The sequence below is a fragment of the Canis lupus genome, chromosome 19 (genome assembly GCF_011100685.1).
Source record: "Canis lupus familiaris isolate Mischka breed German Shepherd chromosome 19, alternate assembly UU_Cfam_GSD_1.0, whole genome shotgun sequence".
Lineage (NCBI taxonomy): Eukaryota > Metazoa > Chordata > Mammalia > Carnivora > Canidae > Canis > Canis lupus.
Genome location: NC_049240.1, coordinates 19,601,420 through 19,615,320, shown reverse-complemented (window position 1 = coordinate 19,615,320; position 13,901 = coordinate 19,601,420). Strand labels below are relative to the sequence as shown.

At 37.8% G+C, this 13,901-nt stretch overlaps 1 protein-coding gene and 1 long non-coding RNA gene across 5 annotated transcripts in view; one reads left to right on the top strand and one right to left on the bottom strand.

Moving 5' to 3' along the window:
- LOC102156162 overlaps window positions 1-12,939 on the top strand; it is a 47,673-nt gene extending 34,734 nt beyond the window's left edge. For all 3 annotated transcript variants that reach the window (XR_005373971.1, XR_005373972.1, XR_005373970.1), the window contains one exon: window positions 12,618-12,939. This is a non-coding gene — a long non-coding RNA (uncharacterized LOC102156162). The remainder of the gene's footprint in view (window positions 1-12,617) is intronic.
- Window positions 12,148-13,901, bottom strand: part of QRFPR (pyroglutamylated RFamide peptide receptor) — a 50,045-nt gene continuing 48,291 nt past the window's right edge. For both annotated transcript variants that reach the window (XM_038564762.1, XM_038564763.1), the window contains 2 exons: window positions 13,630-13,727; window positions 12,148-12,866 (listed from right to left, as the gene is read on the bottom strand). In XM_038564762.1, coding sequence (XP_038420690.1) covers window positions 12,526-12,866; window positions 13,630-13,727 — 439 coding nt within the window. In that variant the 3' untranslated portion in view covers window positions 12,148-12,525. The remainder of the gene's footprint in view (window positions 12,867-13,629; window positions 13,728-13,901) is intronic.

Sequence of the window (13,901 nt, the reverse complement as noted above, 5' to 3'; positions counted from 1 at the left end):
CTCCCCATAACCAATGCACTAGAGAATCCTGTCTATTCAACCTGCTAAGTATCTCTTCAATCTCTTTGGTTCTTCCCATCTTGATACTAATGTGTGTCTCTTAATAATGTCTAGCCTTCCCAGTAGGCATTACTACTCTCTGCTATCACAAACAGTATCTCGTTTGTTTTACCACTTTATTCTCAGAATCTAACAAAATTTCTGATATGGAATATGTCTCAATGAATGTGTTGAATAAAGGAATGAATAAACACTCAGAAAATATTAGGGTATTAGTAAACCAGGATCCTTTTACATTTTGAACTCCAAGTAGTCAGTAACACAATCATTCAATAGCTTTTGTAAATGAATTCCACACAAAACCCTGCACACGGATGTTTAAAGAAGCTTTATTCATTCAATGCCTTACATCTTTTCACGTACAAGTGACAAAAAAAAAGTTCCAAATGGCTTAATGAAAATTGAGTTTATTAACCTGTATTTCAGCATCTCAAAAGCGGATTTCCTTTAGTGAAGCTTGATCCAGGACCTGGTTTCTTTTTCCGTTTTGTGCCTCACCTCTCAGGGGAGGTCTTGTTCTTAAGTCACTGTTTGGCATTATTCACAAGATGGTTGCAACTGCACTTGTCCTGAATCCAGCAAGAAAGTGAAAGTGTTTCTACTTCAAAACTGACAAAAATGCCCTGGGCCTGACTCTCATTGGCCAGAATTGGATCATGTGCCCATCCTTAAACCAATCACTGTAGCCTACACTAATCATGGAACATTTCCAGAGTTGAGAGTGGAGACAATTCTGGTCAAACACAGTCTAATTTGAGAGAAGGGAATTCCCCAAAAGAAATTTTTCCCATAAAAAGGATGAATGTTTTCAGTATGGCAAAAACAACAAACAACAGATGCCCACTTCAGGCTTTTACATCCACAAAATTATTGTGGATTATTTGATTTTTGTTTATTTTGATTTTTTGCTTTTGATTATTGTTGCTACCAGGGCAGAAAAATACTGTTATATGTAGGAAGCTTGTAAGAGAGGAAGAAAGAACTATAGCAAACACCACATTCCCCCAATGGTGCAGATGAAAGGTTTATTTTAATATACGACTCAATACTTAGAACAAATAAGATCAAACAATGCCTCAAATCTACAAATATAAGCCCCAAAACAAGATTAGGAAGCCTTGGAAGATGAGACTGAGGCCAGAACAACCTGGTGTAGCACAGAATGTGTTTCTTTATCCACCCTGTATAGGGTTACTATTGTCTGACTGAGAATTTGATGATTTTCTGAAAAATGCTTCCACATATATTCATATATTTACAATTTTTCAGATTCTGGTAACCAGAGTGGGTAAAATCAGGTGAGCAGCCCACTCATCCCTCACTTTTATAGAAATCTGTGTGTATATTTTCATGTTACATAAGGACACAAAAGCAAACAAGATCTCAGACAACAATAAAAGGCTTGGAAGATAAATTGAATTAGGCCAAGCTCTTCAGGGAACCCTACAAAAATGTTTTGTCCTTCCTATAGGAAGATGATGCAGGAAACAAAAATATGTGGTTAGTTGCTTCTCCCCACCCCCCAGTAAGTAATAACTTCTTGGATGTGATTCAACCATGTATTCTTATCCTATCCCTCTTGTGATATAAGTGTGCACTGATGAAAGTCGAGCTAAGGATGAGGATGTCACCTATAGTCATGGAAACACAAAGCTTTGATCAGTTCTTGGGCATTTTTTTTTAAGATTTTATTTATTTATTCATGAGGGACACACAGAGAGAGGCAGAGACACAGGCAGAGGGAGAAGCAGGCTCCATGCAGGGAGCCTGATGTGGGACTCGATCCTGGAACTCCGGGATCACACCCTGAGCCAAATGCAGACGCTCAACTGCTGAGCCACCCGGGCTGCCCATTCTTGGGCAATCTTAAGAGCTAACATTCTTCCTACAGAACGTTGAGAACCTCAGTGAGATTCCAGTCTCAAGGAACCTTGTTTTGATCAGTGAGATCAGAGCCTCAAAAGAGAAAAACACCCTCTTCCTTTTCCAAGGAGATGATGAGGAAGAGATGGTGCCCAAAGGCTCAGCCACATCAAATTTCCAATGAGAAAAATGATATCAGACAACCCAAAATCTCATCTAGTCACGGAAATCTGCCCTCTCAAAGTTTTCTGGGCCACATTGCACACTTTCTACCCTCCTAACAATAGAGGAGGGTAGAAAGCCCTCCTACAAAGCCACCCCTATTATCTGGGTCTGATGACAGAATGAAAACCTTTCATGTCTACTCAAAGAAAATCAATTCTTTTCCCCTTTACTACCTATTTTCTTCTGCTTTCTCATCATTTTTTTTTCCTGTTATTAAAAAACAGAACAGCTGTTATATTTTCAAGAAAATACCTCATACTTTAGTGTTCCCCTTTTCTGCTGATCTGAATTTCCCAGACAACCTCATTTACTCTTTGGCATTATTAGAAAAATTTATAAGATCATGATATTTTGGGATCCCAGGGTGGCTCAGTGGTTTAGGGCCTGCCTTTGGCCCAGGGCATGATCCTGGAGACCTGGGATCGAGGCCCACGTCCGGCTCCCTGCGAGGAGCCTGCTTCTCCCTCTGCCTGTGTCTCTACCTCTCTCTCTCTCTCTCTCTGTCTCTCATGAATAATTAAAAAAAAAGACAATGATGTTTAATTTCAATTTGGCCCACCTGCTCACCCAGAAACTCTTTCCATCATCTCTTGTTGACACATTCCCCATAGTTGACTATTCTAGATCATTTCCATACAATTTAACCCTCTAAGCACTATGCCCTATTCATAGTAGATGTCTTTGTTTTATAACAAATCTTATTAGATTTTTTTAAAAGATTTTATTTATTTATTCATAAGAGACACACAGGGAGAGGCAGAGACACAGGCAGAGGGAGAAGCAGGCCCCATGCAGGGAGCCCGATGTGGGACTCGATCCCGAGTCTCCAGGACCACGCCCTGGGCGGAAGGCGGCACTAAACCTCTAAACCACCCGGGCTGCCTTTATATTTTTGATAGAATTCTCCCTCACCACCTCCAGGAATCTTTCTTTGCACTACTTCCCTTATCTAGAACATTCTTTAGTCCCCAAACCATTCTAACCCCACAACTTGTCTAAATATTTCAAATATCAGATCTTGTTGTCTTACTTCTCCTTAACTATTCTAGGACCTTCTCTAAATTATCATAGTGATATTTGGATCTCTTTTTTGATACAGTTTTTGCTGTCTAGTGTTGTCTTTACATGTGCATGTTCTGTCTTCTTGAGTAACTAAACATCAAGGCAGAAATCATATGATAACTCCTACCGTAGTGTTTCAGAGTTCACACATAATAAGTCTGCATTTTAAAGCATAAACAATCATTCTACAGGCATAAATATGTAAGTTTTGCAAATTTTATAAATTCTTACTTTATCATGTTCTCAAAAGTTCTGAAAATGGCTAATTAGTGAACTTATGTGTATGTACTTACTTTCAAGATGACCAGTTAGGGGATCCCTGGGTGGCTCAGTGGTTTAGCACCTGCCTGTGGCCCAGGGCGCGATCCTGGAGTCCCGGGATCGAGTCCCATTTTTTTTTTTTTTTTAATGATAGTCACACAGAGAGAGAGAGGCAGAGACATAGGCAGAGGGAGAAGCAGGCTCCATGTACCGGGAGCCTGATGTGGGATTCGATCCCGAGTCTCCGGGATCACGCTCTGGGCCAAAGGCAGGCGCCAAACCGCTGCGCCACCCAGGGATTCCCCCGGGATGGAGTCCCAAATCGGTTTCCCAGCATGGAGCCTGCTTCTCCCTCTGCCTATGTCTCTGTCTGTCTGTCTCTCTCTCTCTCTCTCTCTCTCTATGTCTATCATGAATAGATAAATAAAATCTTAAATAAAAAAAAAAAGATGACCAGTTAGTTTCACTCAAAGCCCACTCTATGGACTAATAACTAATAAGTAGAGCTAACTATCTTGTAAGTGCAGATTTGGCATATAGAAACCACTCAACAGGGATCCCTGGGTGGCGCAGCGGTTTAGCGCCTGCCTTTGGCCCAGGGCGTGATCCTGGAGACCCGGGATCGAATCCCACGTCGGGCTCTCGGTGCATGGAGCCTGCTTCTCCCTCTGCCTGTGTCTCTGCCTCTCTCTCTCTCTCTCACTGTGTGCCTATCATAAAAAAAAAAAAAAAGAAACCACTCAACAAATATATTTTGGATGGATAGATAAATGGATAGAATAAAAATGTGATGACTTCATCCTCATCAGAAAAAGGAATTCAGTTGACATTGTGATAAAATGGCCAGGGTTACCTGAGGGGGAAAGGAGTAAACAAGGATGGTATAGTCTAAATTGGGGTGCTGGCAACTCTGCCCCTTGAGGGACATCCTCTCTTTCTATAAACTCATAAAGAGGGCAGCACCTGGATGCAGCCCCCTATTCAGGCCTCCTGAATAGCCAAGATCTTTAATGCTGTAAGAAGGAATATGAACATGCAGAGTAAATTAAGGAGATATCCGAAAAATATAGTTGCTATTAAAGGATGAAGATAGAATAAACAATCTATATAGTCATGCAACTTCAACAGAATGAGATCAAGAATTTAAAATAAGCATAATAGGGGCACCCAAGTGCCTTATTCAGTTGAATGTCTGACTCTTGATTTTAGCTCAGGTCATGATCTCAAGATCATGAGGTTAATCCCTGCATCAGGCTCTGTGCTCAGCGCTCAGCACTGTATCTGCTTGAGATTCTCTCACTCTCTCACTCCTTCTTCCCATCCCCTGCTCTCTCTCTCTATTAAATAAATAAATAAATAAATAAATAAATAAATAAATAAAATCTTAAAAAATAGAATAAACATATTAAATATCCTTCAAGAAATGTTACAGAGCTCACCTATACTTCTATTAAATTTTTTTAAATTTTTTTAATATTAAGGAGGATTCTGGTGATATGAAAAAGAAACTGACAGTTACAATGAAAAATCAAGTGGATATGCTCAGTATGAAAAATATGAAATTTGAACTAAAAATATTATAAGCCAGGATCAAAAGGCAGAGTAGATAGAGAAAAAGAACAAATTATTGAGCAACAATATCAAATTAGGAAACTCTCCCAGAAGACATCAAGGAGGTTTAAAGAGATGAATAAAATCATTAATGAAAAATTGATGGAAATAGAGAGTGGAAGTAGAAGTGTCAAATCCATAGAATAGAAATTCTAGAAGAAAAAACAAAAATAAAGACAGGGAAGGAAATATTTGAAGAAATAATAACTAGAGCTCTCCAAAAATAAATTGAGAAACCTCAGATCCCATAAAATTTTACCATCATGTATTTAGATGTGTACTTTTTTCTTTGTTACCCTTAGAGTACTTTCAGTCTAAGTCAAAGAGCAAATTTTAAAAGATGCCAAAGAGAAAGACGGTATCTCAGACATCCGAATTCTTAACAGCTACATTGATGTCAAACACAACATTACAGATTTAGATGTACTGAATGACATGAACTGAGAACTTAGACTTGTATATCTACCTAACCATCATTTAAGTATAAACATATGAGGAAAGATGTCCAGGCATACATGTACTGGATATTTTGTCTATCCACCCAGAATTATCCACTCTGCATCACTCTGCTCCACGCCTGATCAAGGGGGTTGCCTTGCCTCTCAACCGTGTTTGGGGAATGGAAACCACTTGCAGATCAGAGGGACTATGACTCAGGTTAGTGCATTTCTGCTCATGGCACCATCATGGCCTGGCTCATGCCTCCACCCACAGTCACAACTTCTATAGGTAGCTCCCCACACATAGATTTTTCACTGTCCCTCTAATTTTTTTTTCTCTTTCTATCCCTCCTTCTATTCATCCTCCTCCATCTTCTCGTTTGCTTTTCAGGCTTTGAGATAGAAACACTGCCTTGCTGTAGGTAGTAGCTGGTACTGTACCAACGCTTCTGTTTTTCTGTACCCTGCTCTCTTCTTTGTAAACCGTCCCTTTATTAATCTCCCCTCAAATTACTCAGTTTGAATGTGCCATCTGTCCCCAGGCACCACTAAATGATAAACAGCCTCAAGAGGTTTGCCACACAAACATACTTTAGGAAACACTTTTGAAGGAAACTTTTTTTTTTTTTTGGTTCCTCTTAAATATATGGAGGATAAAAATGAGTAAATTATCTATTTTTAATTTCAGCAATATATTTTTAATTTCTTAGAGTTTTATTCACCCAATTTTTCCCTTCTTGTAGCATGCTTTATTTATGGTTTTATCAAAACAGTATCTTTTTTTTAAATTTTTGTTTATGATAGTCACACACACACACACACACACACACACACATACACAGAGGCAGAGACACAGGCAGAGGGAGAAGCAGGCTCCATGCACCGGGAGCCCGACGTGGGATTTGATCCCGGATCTCCAGGATCGCCCCTGGGCCAAAGGCAGGTGCCAAATGGCTGCGCCACCCAGGGATCCCAAAACAGTATCTTTTTAAATCTGAGAATAGTACTAATTAAATTCATTTCTAAATTTTCTTTTGTTATCTTGAGTTATTTGATTACTCTAGGGTTAGTTTTCTATCACTATCATAGTCTTGTTCCCTCATTTTTCAGGGTTTTCTAAAATGTATAACAATCCTTCAAGAAGGCAGAAATGACAACTGATCAAGAACTTTGTAAACATGGGCTGATGGTGGCAAGCAGCTTTGATTAGGATGATTGAGTGTGGATTCATCACCCTTGGGCACTCTGTCATTCCAGAACCCTGTGGTTTCTGCCAATAGCCACACTAATTGCTGTAGTTCTCCAATTTAATTCCAAAGGAAACCTGTGTAGAGGGGTGGTGGGAGGAACTGTTAAGTACAGAGAAGTAAACACCTTTATTGTGGCCATTTTGTATGTGGTGAGTAATGAGATGGACTAGGATGGCTACCTTTTCTCTAGACAAATCATCAAGGAATCATCTCCTTTTTACCCATCTTTTTCTCTCACTCTCCCACTCAGAGACCGCAAGTCTCTCTAGGATTCTGCTGAAGATGTGGTTTCCTCTTCTTAATCTGGTCTTCTCTGGGTGTATTCTAACCTATAACTTCCTCTGTTTTTCTTCGTGATTATGATGTTTATAATCAACACCTGAGTTCTGTTTTCAAGAAATTTATTGGAAAATTCTCATCCACTGTGACTACCCTTTGTTTTTCCTCAATGTTGTGGGTTTATACATTTTGTTACTCTTTGTTATCATTCTGGTATCATAAATATGCTTATACAGTCTGTTATCTTAAATAAGAAATTCTTTAATTATTTTTGAATTCATTCAAGCTGGTAGAATTTAGAGAAAACCTGTGACACTTGAAATGTCTACTCCCTACAAAGAAGCTCTATAATTATAGATTTCCCAGATGCTCCTTCTCACTGAAATCTCCTTGCTAAAAACTACCTTTGCCAGCTCATCAAAATATTTCTTTTAAAAATGGTTTCGGAACACCTGGGTAGCTCAGTTGGTTAAGCATCCAACTTTTTATTTTTAAGATTTTATTTATTTATTTGATAGAGAAAACCAGAGAGCACAACTGGTGGGAATGGCAGAGGGAGAGGGAGAAGCAGGCTTACTACTCAACAGGGAGGGAGGGCTTGATCCAGGGCTCAATTCCAGGCCTCTGGGATCATAACCTGAGCCAACGGCAGACACTTAACCAACCCAGACACCCCAAGCATCTGACTCTTGATTTCAACTCAGGTCATGATCTCAGGGAGATTTAGCCCCACACTGAGCTCCATGATGAGCATGGAGCCTGCTTGAGATTCTCTGTCTCCCTCTGCCCCTCCCCACAGCTCTAGGCATGTGTGTACTCTCTCTCTCTCTCAATAATAATAATAAAATAAAAATAACAAGGTTTCTTGATAGGTAGGTTTTCCTAAGTTAACACAGTTTTGTGTTAATATAGCAATAGCCAAGGAATCTGGCATGGTGACCAGAAACCAGTGTAGTCAGAACAATACTTCAGTTATTCCTATCTTCTCAGGATTCTAAATATACAAATTGAAATATTTTATGCCATTTTATCTCATTTCTTTCCGTCTTTTTTCTTTCATAGATGAATCATAATCTCATTTCTAGAAGACAAAAATTTGAGCATACAAGAGGATAGAGGGCCTGAGATATAAGTCAGTAAAGCTATACATGTTTTTAAAGTATATAGAGTCACCTAATTTTATGACTTTCTTCTCCCTATTCTCTCATTTGCCAGCCAACCCTCTTTAGCCTCATCTGGTTCAGAGTAGAAAGGATTTTCTTGATTTGAAATGGAAACAGGGTGTCTAGGTCTGACACATAGAGGAACTCCAAAAATATTGTTGAATAAGTGAATGAGAACAACATCTAAAAAAGGGTAGCCAGTCTACACTTTTTCATGAGTGTGTCTGTTTCAACATTTCATGGACTCCTGCACACTTATAGCTACTCCATTTGAAATGCAGCTGAACTGTTTAATCTCTGTTCATAGCAAAAACTTCTCAAGATTATATTTAAAGAGCCTGCTAGTCTGACATATAATGGAATTAAACAGCTGCAGGCTGATTTGGGGGCTATAAAGCAAAAAATCACGTTGAGGCTACTTTGATGAGCTGCGAATATCAAAACAACTCTTTGTGGAATGATGAAGAAAGGAATTGTGTTTTTATAGACCATATGCAGAATGGAGAGAGTCAGGCTGAGTATTAGAAGGAAATTTTTTGTTTAATTTTCACATATCACCATAACTCCACCTGCCACACATGGCAGTAAACATGGTAATAAATAAAACATACAAATATATAAAATCATGTAACCATGACCAGAATCAAGATATGGAATATTTCTGTCATTCAAAGATGTCTCTCATGCCCTCTGTGGATTTAACTGCCTAAATTTAGCCAGCCCCTAGCCCATTTGCTATTCCTAGAGTTTTGTCTTTTCTAGAATTCATGTAAATGGAATCATAGAGCATATAGTATTTTCTTCTTGGCTTCTTTATCTTTGTCTTTGCATGTATCAGTAGTTAATTCCTTTTATTGCAGAGTCATATTCAATTGGATAGAATTACCAAAATGTTTTTATTCATTCACTGGTTGCTAAACATTTGGGCTGTTAACAATTTTTGGTTATTTTGAATTAAGCTGCTATGAATATTCATGTATAGGTCTTTTTTTTTTATCAACGAAGTTCGTTTTATTAAATTCTTTCTTCTAGGCTTCCTACTTTCAGTGCCCTATGAAATCTTTGCCTTGCCTAATCCAAGCTACAAAGATTTTATTCTATGTTTTATTCTAGAAGCTTTATTAATTAAGCTTTTATATTTAAGTCTATGATGCATTTTGAGTGAATGTATGTAGTATAAGGATCAAGTTCCTATTTTTGGTACTTGGCTATTCAATTGTTTCAGAACCATTTGTTTCAAAGATTTTCCTTTACCCATTGAATTATGTTGCCACCTTTGTCAAAATAAGTTGACCATATATGCGTGCATCTCCTTCTGATATCTAGTCTTCTGCAATTGTTTATATTTCTATCCTTAGGCCAATGCCACATTCTGTTGATTATTGTAATTTATAATAGGTCTTTGAATCAGGTAGTATAAACCCTGCAACTTGGTTCTTTTTAAAACATATTTGGACTTAGAGATTAGTGTTTAGTCAAACTAGTATGCATAATGCTGATGTCCTGATCCATAACAAAGTAAACTATGATAAAAGAAGTGGGTTTGTCTTTCTTTCTCTTTCTCCTTTTTTTTTTTGTTTCTTTTTTTTTTTTTTTTTTTTTGGTACAGTGGAAGAAAAGACATAGCTCTTTTTGACACAATGATCCATAATGAAATAAAAGGTTTAGAGGTCAGAGCAGTGATGCATATCTTTTCACTGATTTCATATACATTTTACCCAAATGCTAATGAATGGTTTTAATGACTAGCTTTCTCTACCCCTCCACAACCCTATCTCCTGGATCCAAAGGGACCTTTTCAATTTTCACTTCAAGCACAAATTAAGGGGAAATCAGATGGAATAAAATGAGTGACAGCCTAAGGCAAAGGAAAAAAGGTGGGGAGGAGAAAGCAGATGCCTGGGTGGAGGACAAAGGGCCTAAGAGACTTAGGGGAGTGCAAAGTCCGAGGAAAGTAAAAGAAAGACCCGTAACCAGGGCTCCTTTTGCAAATCCAAGGTGAACTCTCTCTAAGCTCATAAGCTGTGTTATAGTTTTGGCAGGACTCATTGCCCAGACCGGACTCAGAGCTGCTTTGGCTAATTGTAACAGTTTCTCAATAATGGATTGGACCAGTTTTCTCTTCTAAACCTGTATAATGGAGTAAGAAGATTGCATGTTTAAAGGACAAAAAAATAAGTGCTCTATTTTTGATTCTGAAATGGCATTAATTCAATGTGAAGGGGAAAAAAATCTTTCATAGGATGTCTGGACATTTTAGAGTAACTATTTATAATTTAATATCTAAATGTTTTTAGATCAAGCAATGTTTAGAAATTTAAAAATCTCTAACATTAAAAATTAAATGGTCAATAACAGTGTTGATTTGTCTGTTCTTCATCAAGCTCTATTTGGAGCATGTGTCCATAAAATTTAGGAAGAGTCAGGTGGATATTTTCTTTTTCTTTTTTTTTTTTTTATATTTTCTGATTAAATAAGGACAATCAAAAGCAGAGAATCTGATTCATTTTTAATGGCTTAATGATAATTATTGTTTTGCTCCAGGGTATCTAGCCATAATAGGATGCACACACACAACCCATAAATCCATTTCAACACAAACCAAATCATCAGTTTTCTTCTCTTGACTTTGTTAATTTTCTTGTCCTATTGCCATTTTTTCTTAATACCATGCAATGTTTCATTTTTGTACCATGATTCATGCTTATATTGACACACCTATAAAATTAAATGTCTATATTTTGAAAGATCCCAATGGCCTGAGTTCTCTGGGTTCCCAAACCTTGAAGCTTCCCAAGTGAAATACTCTGAGAATCCTTGAGCTTCTCTTCCTTTTTAGCCTTCCTGGCAGAAAGAGTAAGTGCTAGAAAACTGGAGGCAGAAGAAACATGTTAGCCAAGAGGCTGTGAATGGGCTTTGGGAATCTCAGATGTTAAAGGGGAAGTGACAGGGCACTGCGATGCAGTCACTGGTTCCATGACATTTGAGGGTAAGAAGAGAAGACTGGAAAGAAGACGGGTTAAGTTTAAGGGAGACTCAGGTAAGGAAAATGGGTAGGGAATTCTGTTGTTCATCCTGGCCTCACTCTCTTGGGGGTCAATCTTGGGCACAGTAAAATCTCATGGGCTTGGAACGCATTCTCTCTCTCATCTGCTAACTGTATCTAAAAATCCTTTTATATAACAGTCTTTCGTTCCCTTATTTCGTGAAATGAGGGATTGAAAAATATAAATATTTGAGATAGTTAGATTGGTGTATGTATATTACAGCCAACCTATAAATGAGGATCCCAGAAATATCCTTCTTTTGAATAGAGAAATGAGCTACAAACCAGATACATGAGGAAAGCTGCACAGGGTAGAGGACCACTCTCAGGAAACAAAAGGGAACAGAAAGGGGAGACCTGGAACAAGTTTCTGAATTTGAGAATGCTTTAGAATATAAAGTGCTGGCAGGAGCCCTGTGAAGCAGAGGAAGGACCACCCCAGTTCACAAAGGAAAATACAGAGATGAGAAGTGGTTCAGTGGCTTGCCAGTCATCAGGGCAGCGGTGGGTGGTAGGGCTGTGAGAGGCTCAAACTGGGGCATATGCTTCTAAATCTCATTCATCTGTCATTTTGAGGACAGACCTTATTTACAAGAGACTATACCACCAAGCTTCAACAGTGCACTTAAAATTACATTACTGTATTCAACTATTAACTCATTCAAGAGAGAAGGTTTAATCTTTAAGTTATTTTCTCATCTCACTTAGCAATACATAGAACGTCACCTTACAGGGGCCCCTCGGTGGCCCAGTCAGTTAAGCATCCAACCTTTGGTTTTGCCTCAGGTCATGATCTCATGAGTCCTGAGATGGAGCTCACTGTTGGGCTCCTCACTCAACGGGGAGTCTCCTTGAAATTCTCTCCATCTCCCTTCCCCAGTCTTCTCTCTAAAAAAACAAATCTTTAAAATAAAAGAGTCACATTACATTGACTGAATTGGGGGAAAAACTACTACCCAAGAACATGTATTTCTGTACAAGTTTTTTCTTTAAGTTGATTTTTATAATCTAGAAGGATGGCTTACTAATTTTTCAAAACTGTGTTTTCATGTATATATATTTTTTCATGTATATTTTTAATGAAAAAATGGTTTGTTTCCTTCTTTTCATCACTGTGAGAATAAAAAAGTCTTCAACCTTTGCTCAAATAATTTTCTCTTCTGATTAAGCTATGAATGGTACTAATTATGAAAACAGTGTTATAATTAGTGCCCACTGCCTAAAGCAGAATTCTCAGAAAGTTCAGAACTGAACAGGGCAAGATGTCATTTGAGATATTTTTTCCCCTCTGGTTGTTCACATAATTTGACTTCAATGTTGCCATCACTGAATGCTTCTCCTTTGGTCTCCTCTACAGGATTCTCTCTTCGGGAAAATATTGCTTTCTTCTGCATCATTGTAATTCCTGAATTTCCATGTCTACGTGCTGGAGATAAGGTTTCTTTTACTATGCAATAACAAACTGCAGATAAAAAATTTTTTTTGAAGTTTTCATTCATAAATGCATAAACAATAGGATTACAGATGGAATTGGAAAATCCAATTATTTGCACTATAGCAAAAATCATCTTGATTGTTACATCATCATATTCCTTTTCAAAATTGCCTGAAATAAAAAGTAATAATATAGAATGCATTATGTTCTAATGAGCACGAAATAAAATTATCATCTATCTTTACAGAACACTTATACTTTAACAAGCGGTTAAAGGTGTGAAAAACTCTGAAGACAATTTTGGGAAGAGCCATCTGATGTCTGAAGAAAAATAAGCTCTGTGATGAGTCCTCATTCTTGGAGAGTCTTGGCTCACAAGCACAGCCTGGCACCCAGCACAGATTTAGGGAGCTTACTGCATTTCAATTTGATTCCAAGCTTCATATAAACTGGAAGCAGCAGTTACCATTCAAATGTTTGCTTGTGTTATAGAAACACAATCACCTGAGAATTATCTTAAGTCCCAGATTATCAAAGGTAATACACTGAGGATCTGGCTGAAATCATAGGTGTTATTAAATTCACGTGGTTCAAGTCAATATTCTAAATCTAAACAGAACATTCATAGGATTTGGAGAACAAAATGGAGAACATTTCCCCAGTTTGAATGGCTTTGGGAGAACAGGAAAGCATAGCATGAAAGAAGACTCTCCAAAATGTTTCTGTACCTTCTGTAATTATTAAATATTTGGTCAAAGTCATACATAATTACCTACCATGTAATGATCTGGTGGGCCTTGAAAACATGAAAGAAACCCATTAAATGTTTGCTATTTGATTACCCAAGTGAATAGCAACAAATTTCAATGATTCATTGTCCATCTAACAGGAAATGAACTAGAAGTCTTACCAAATGAGAATGAAAAGCACTTACTGTATTCCATCATCATGTGAACTACATGGAAAGGTGCCCAGCACACAGCAAAGAGAGCCACCACTGTCACCATCATAATGACAGCTCGCTTCTTCTTCCTGGACCCATAAAGATTATATTGCATTAGTTAACTTCTTGGCAAATTTGTCAAATTGATATCAAAATTATTAAATAAGGTTTGAGCCTAAATCTCTCAACCATAATTTTTCAAATATTAATATAGCTTATGATAGGATAATTGTGGGCTGTTTCTCATCTGTTCCCATTGCTAT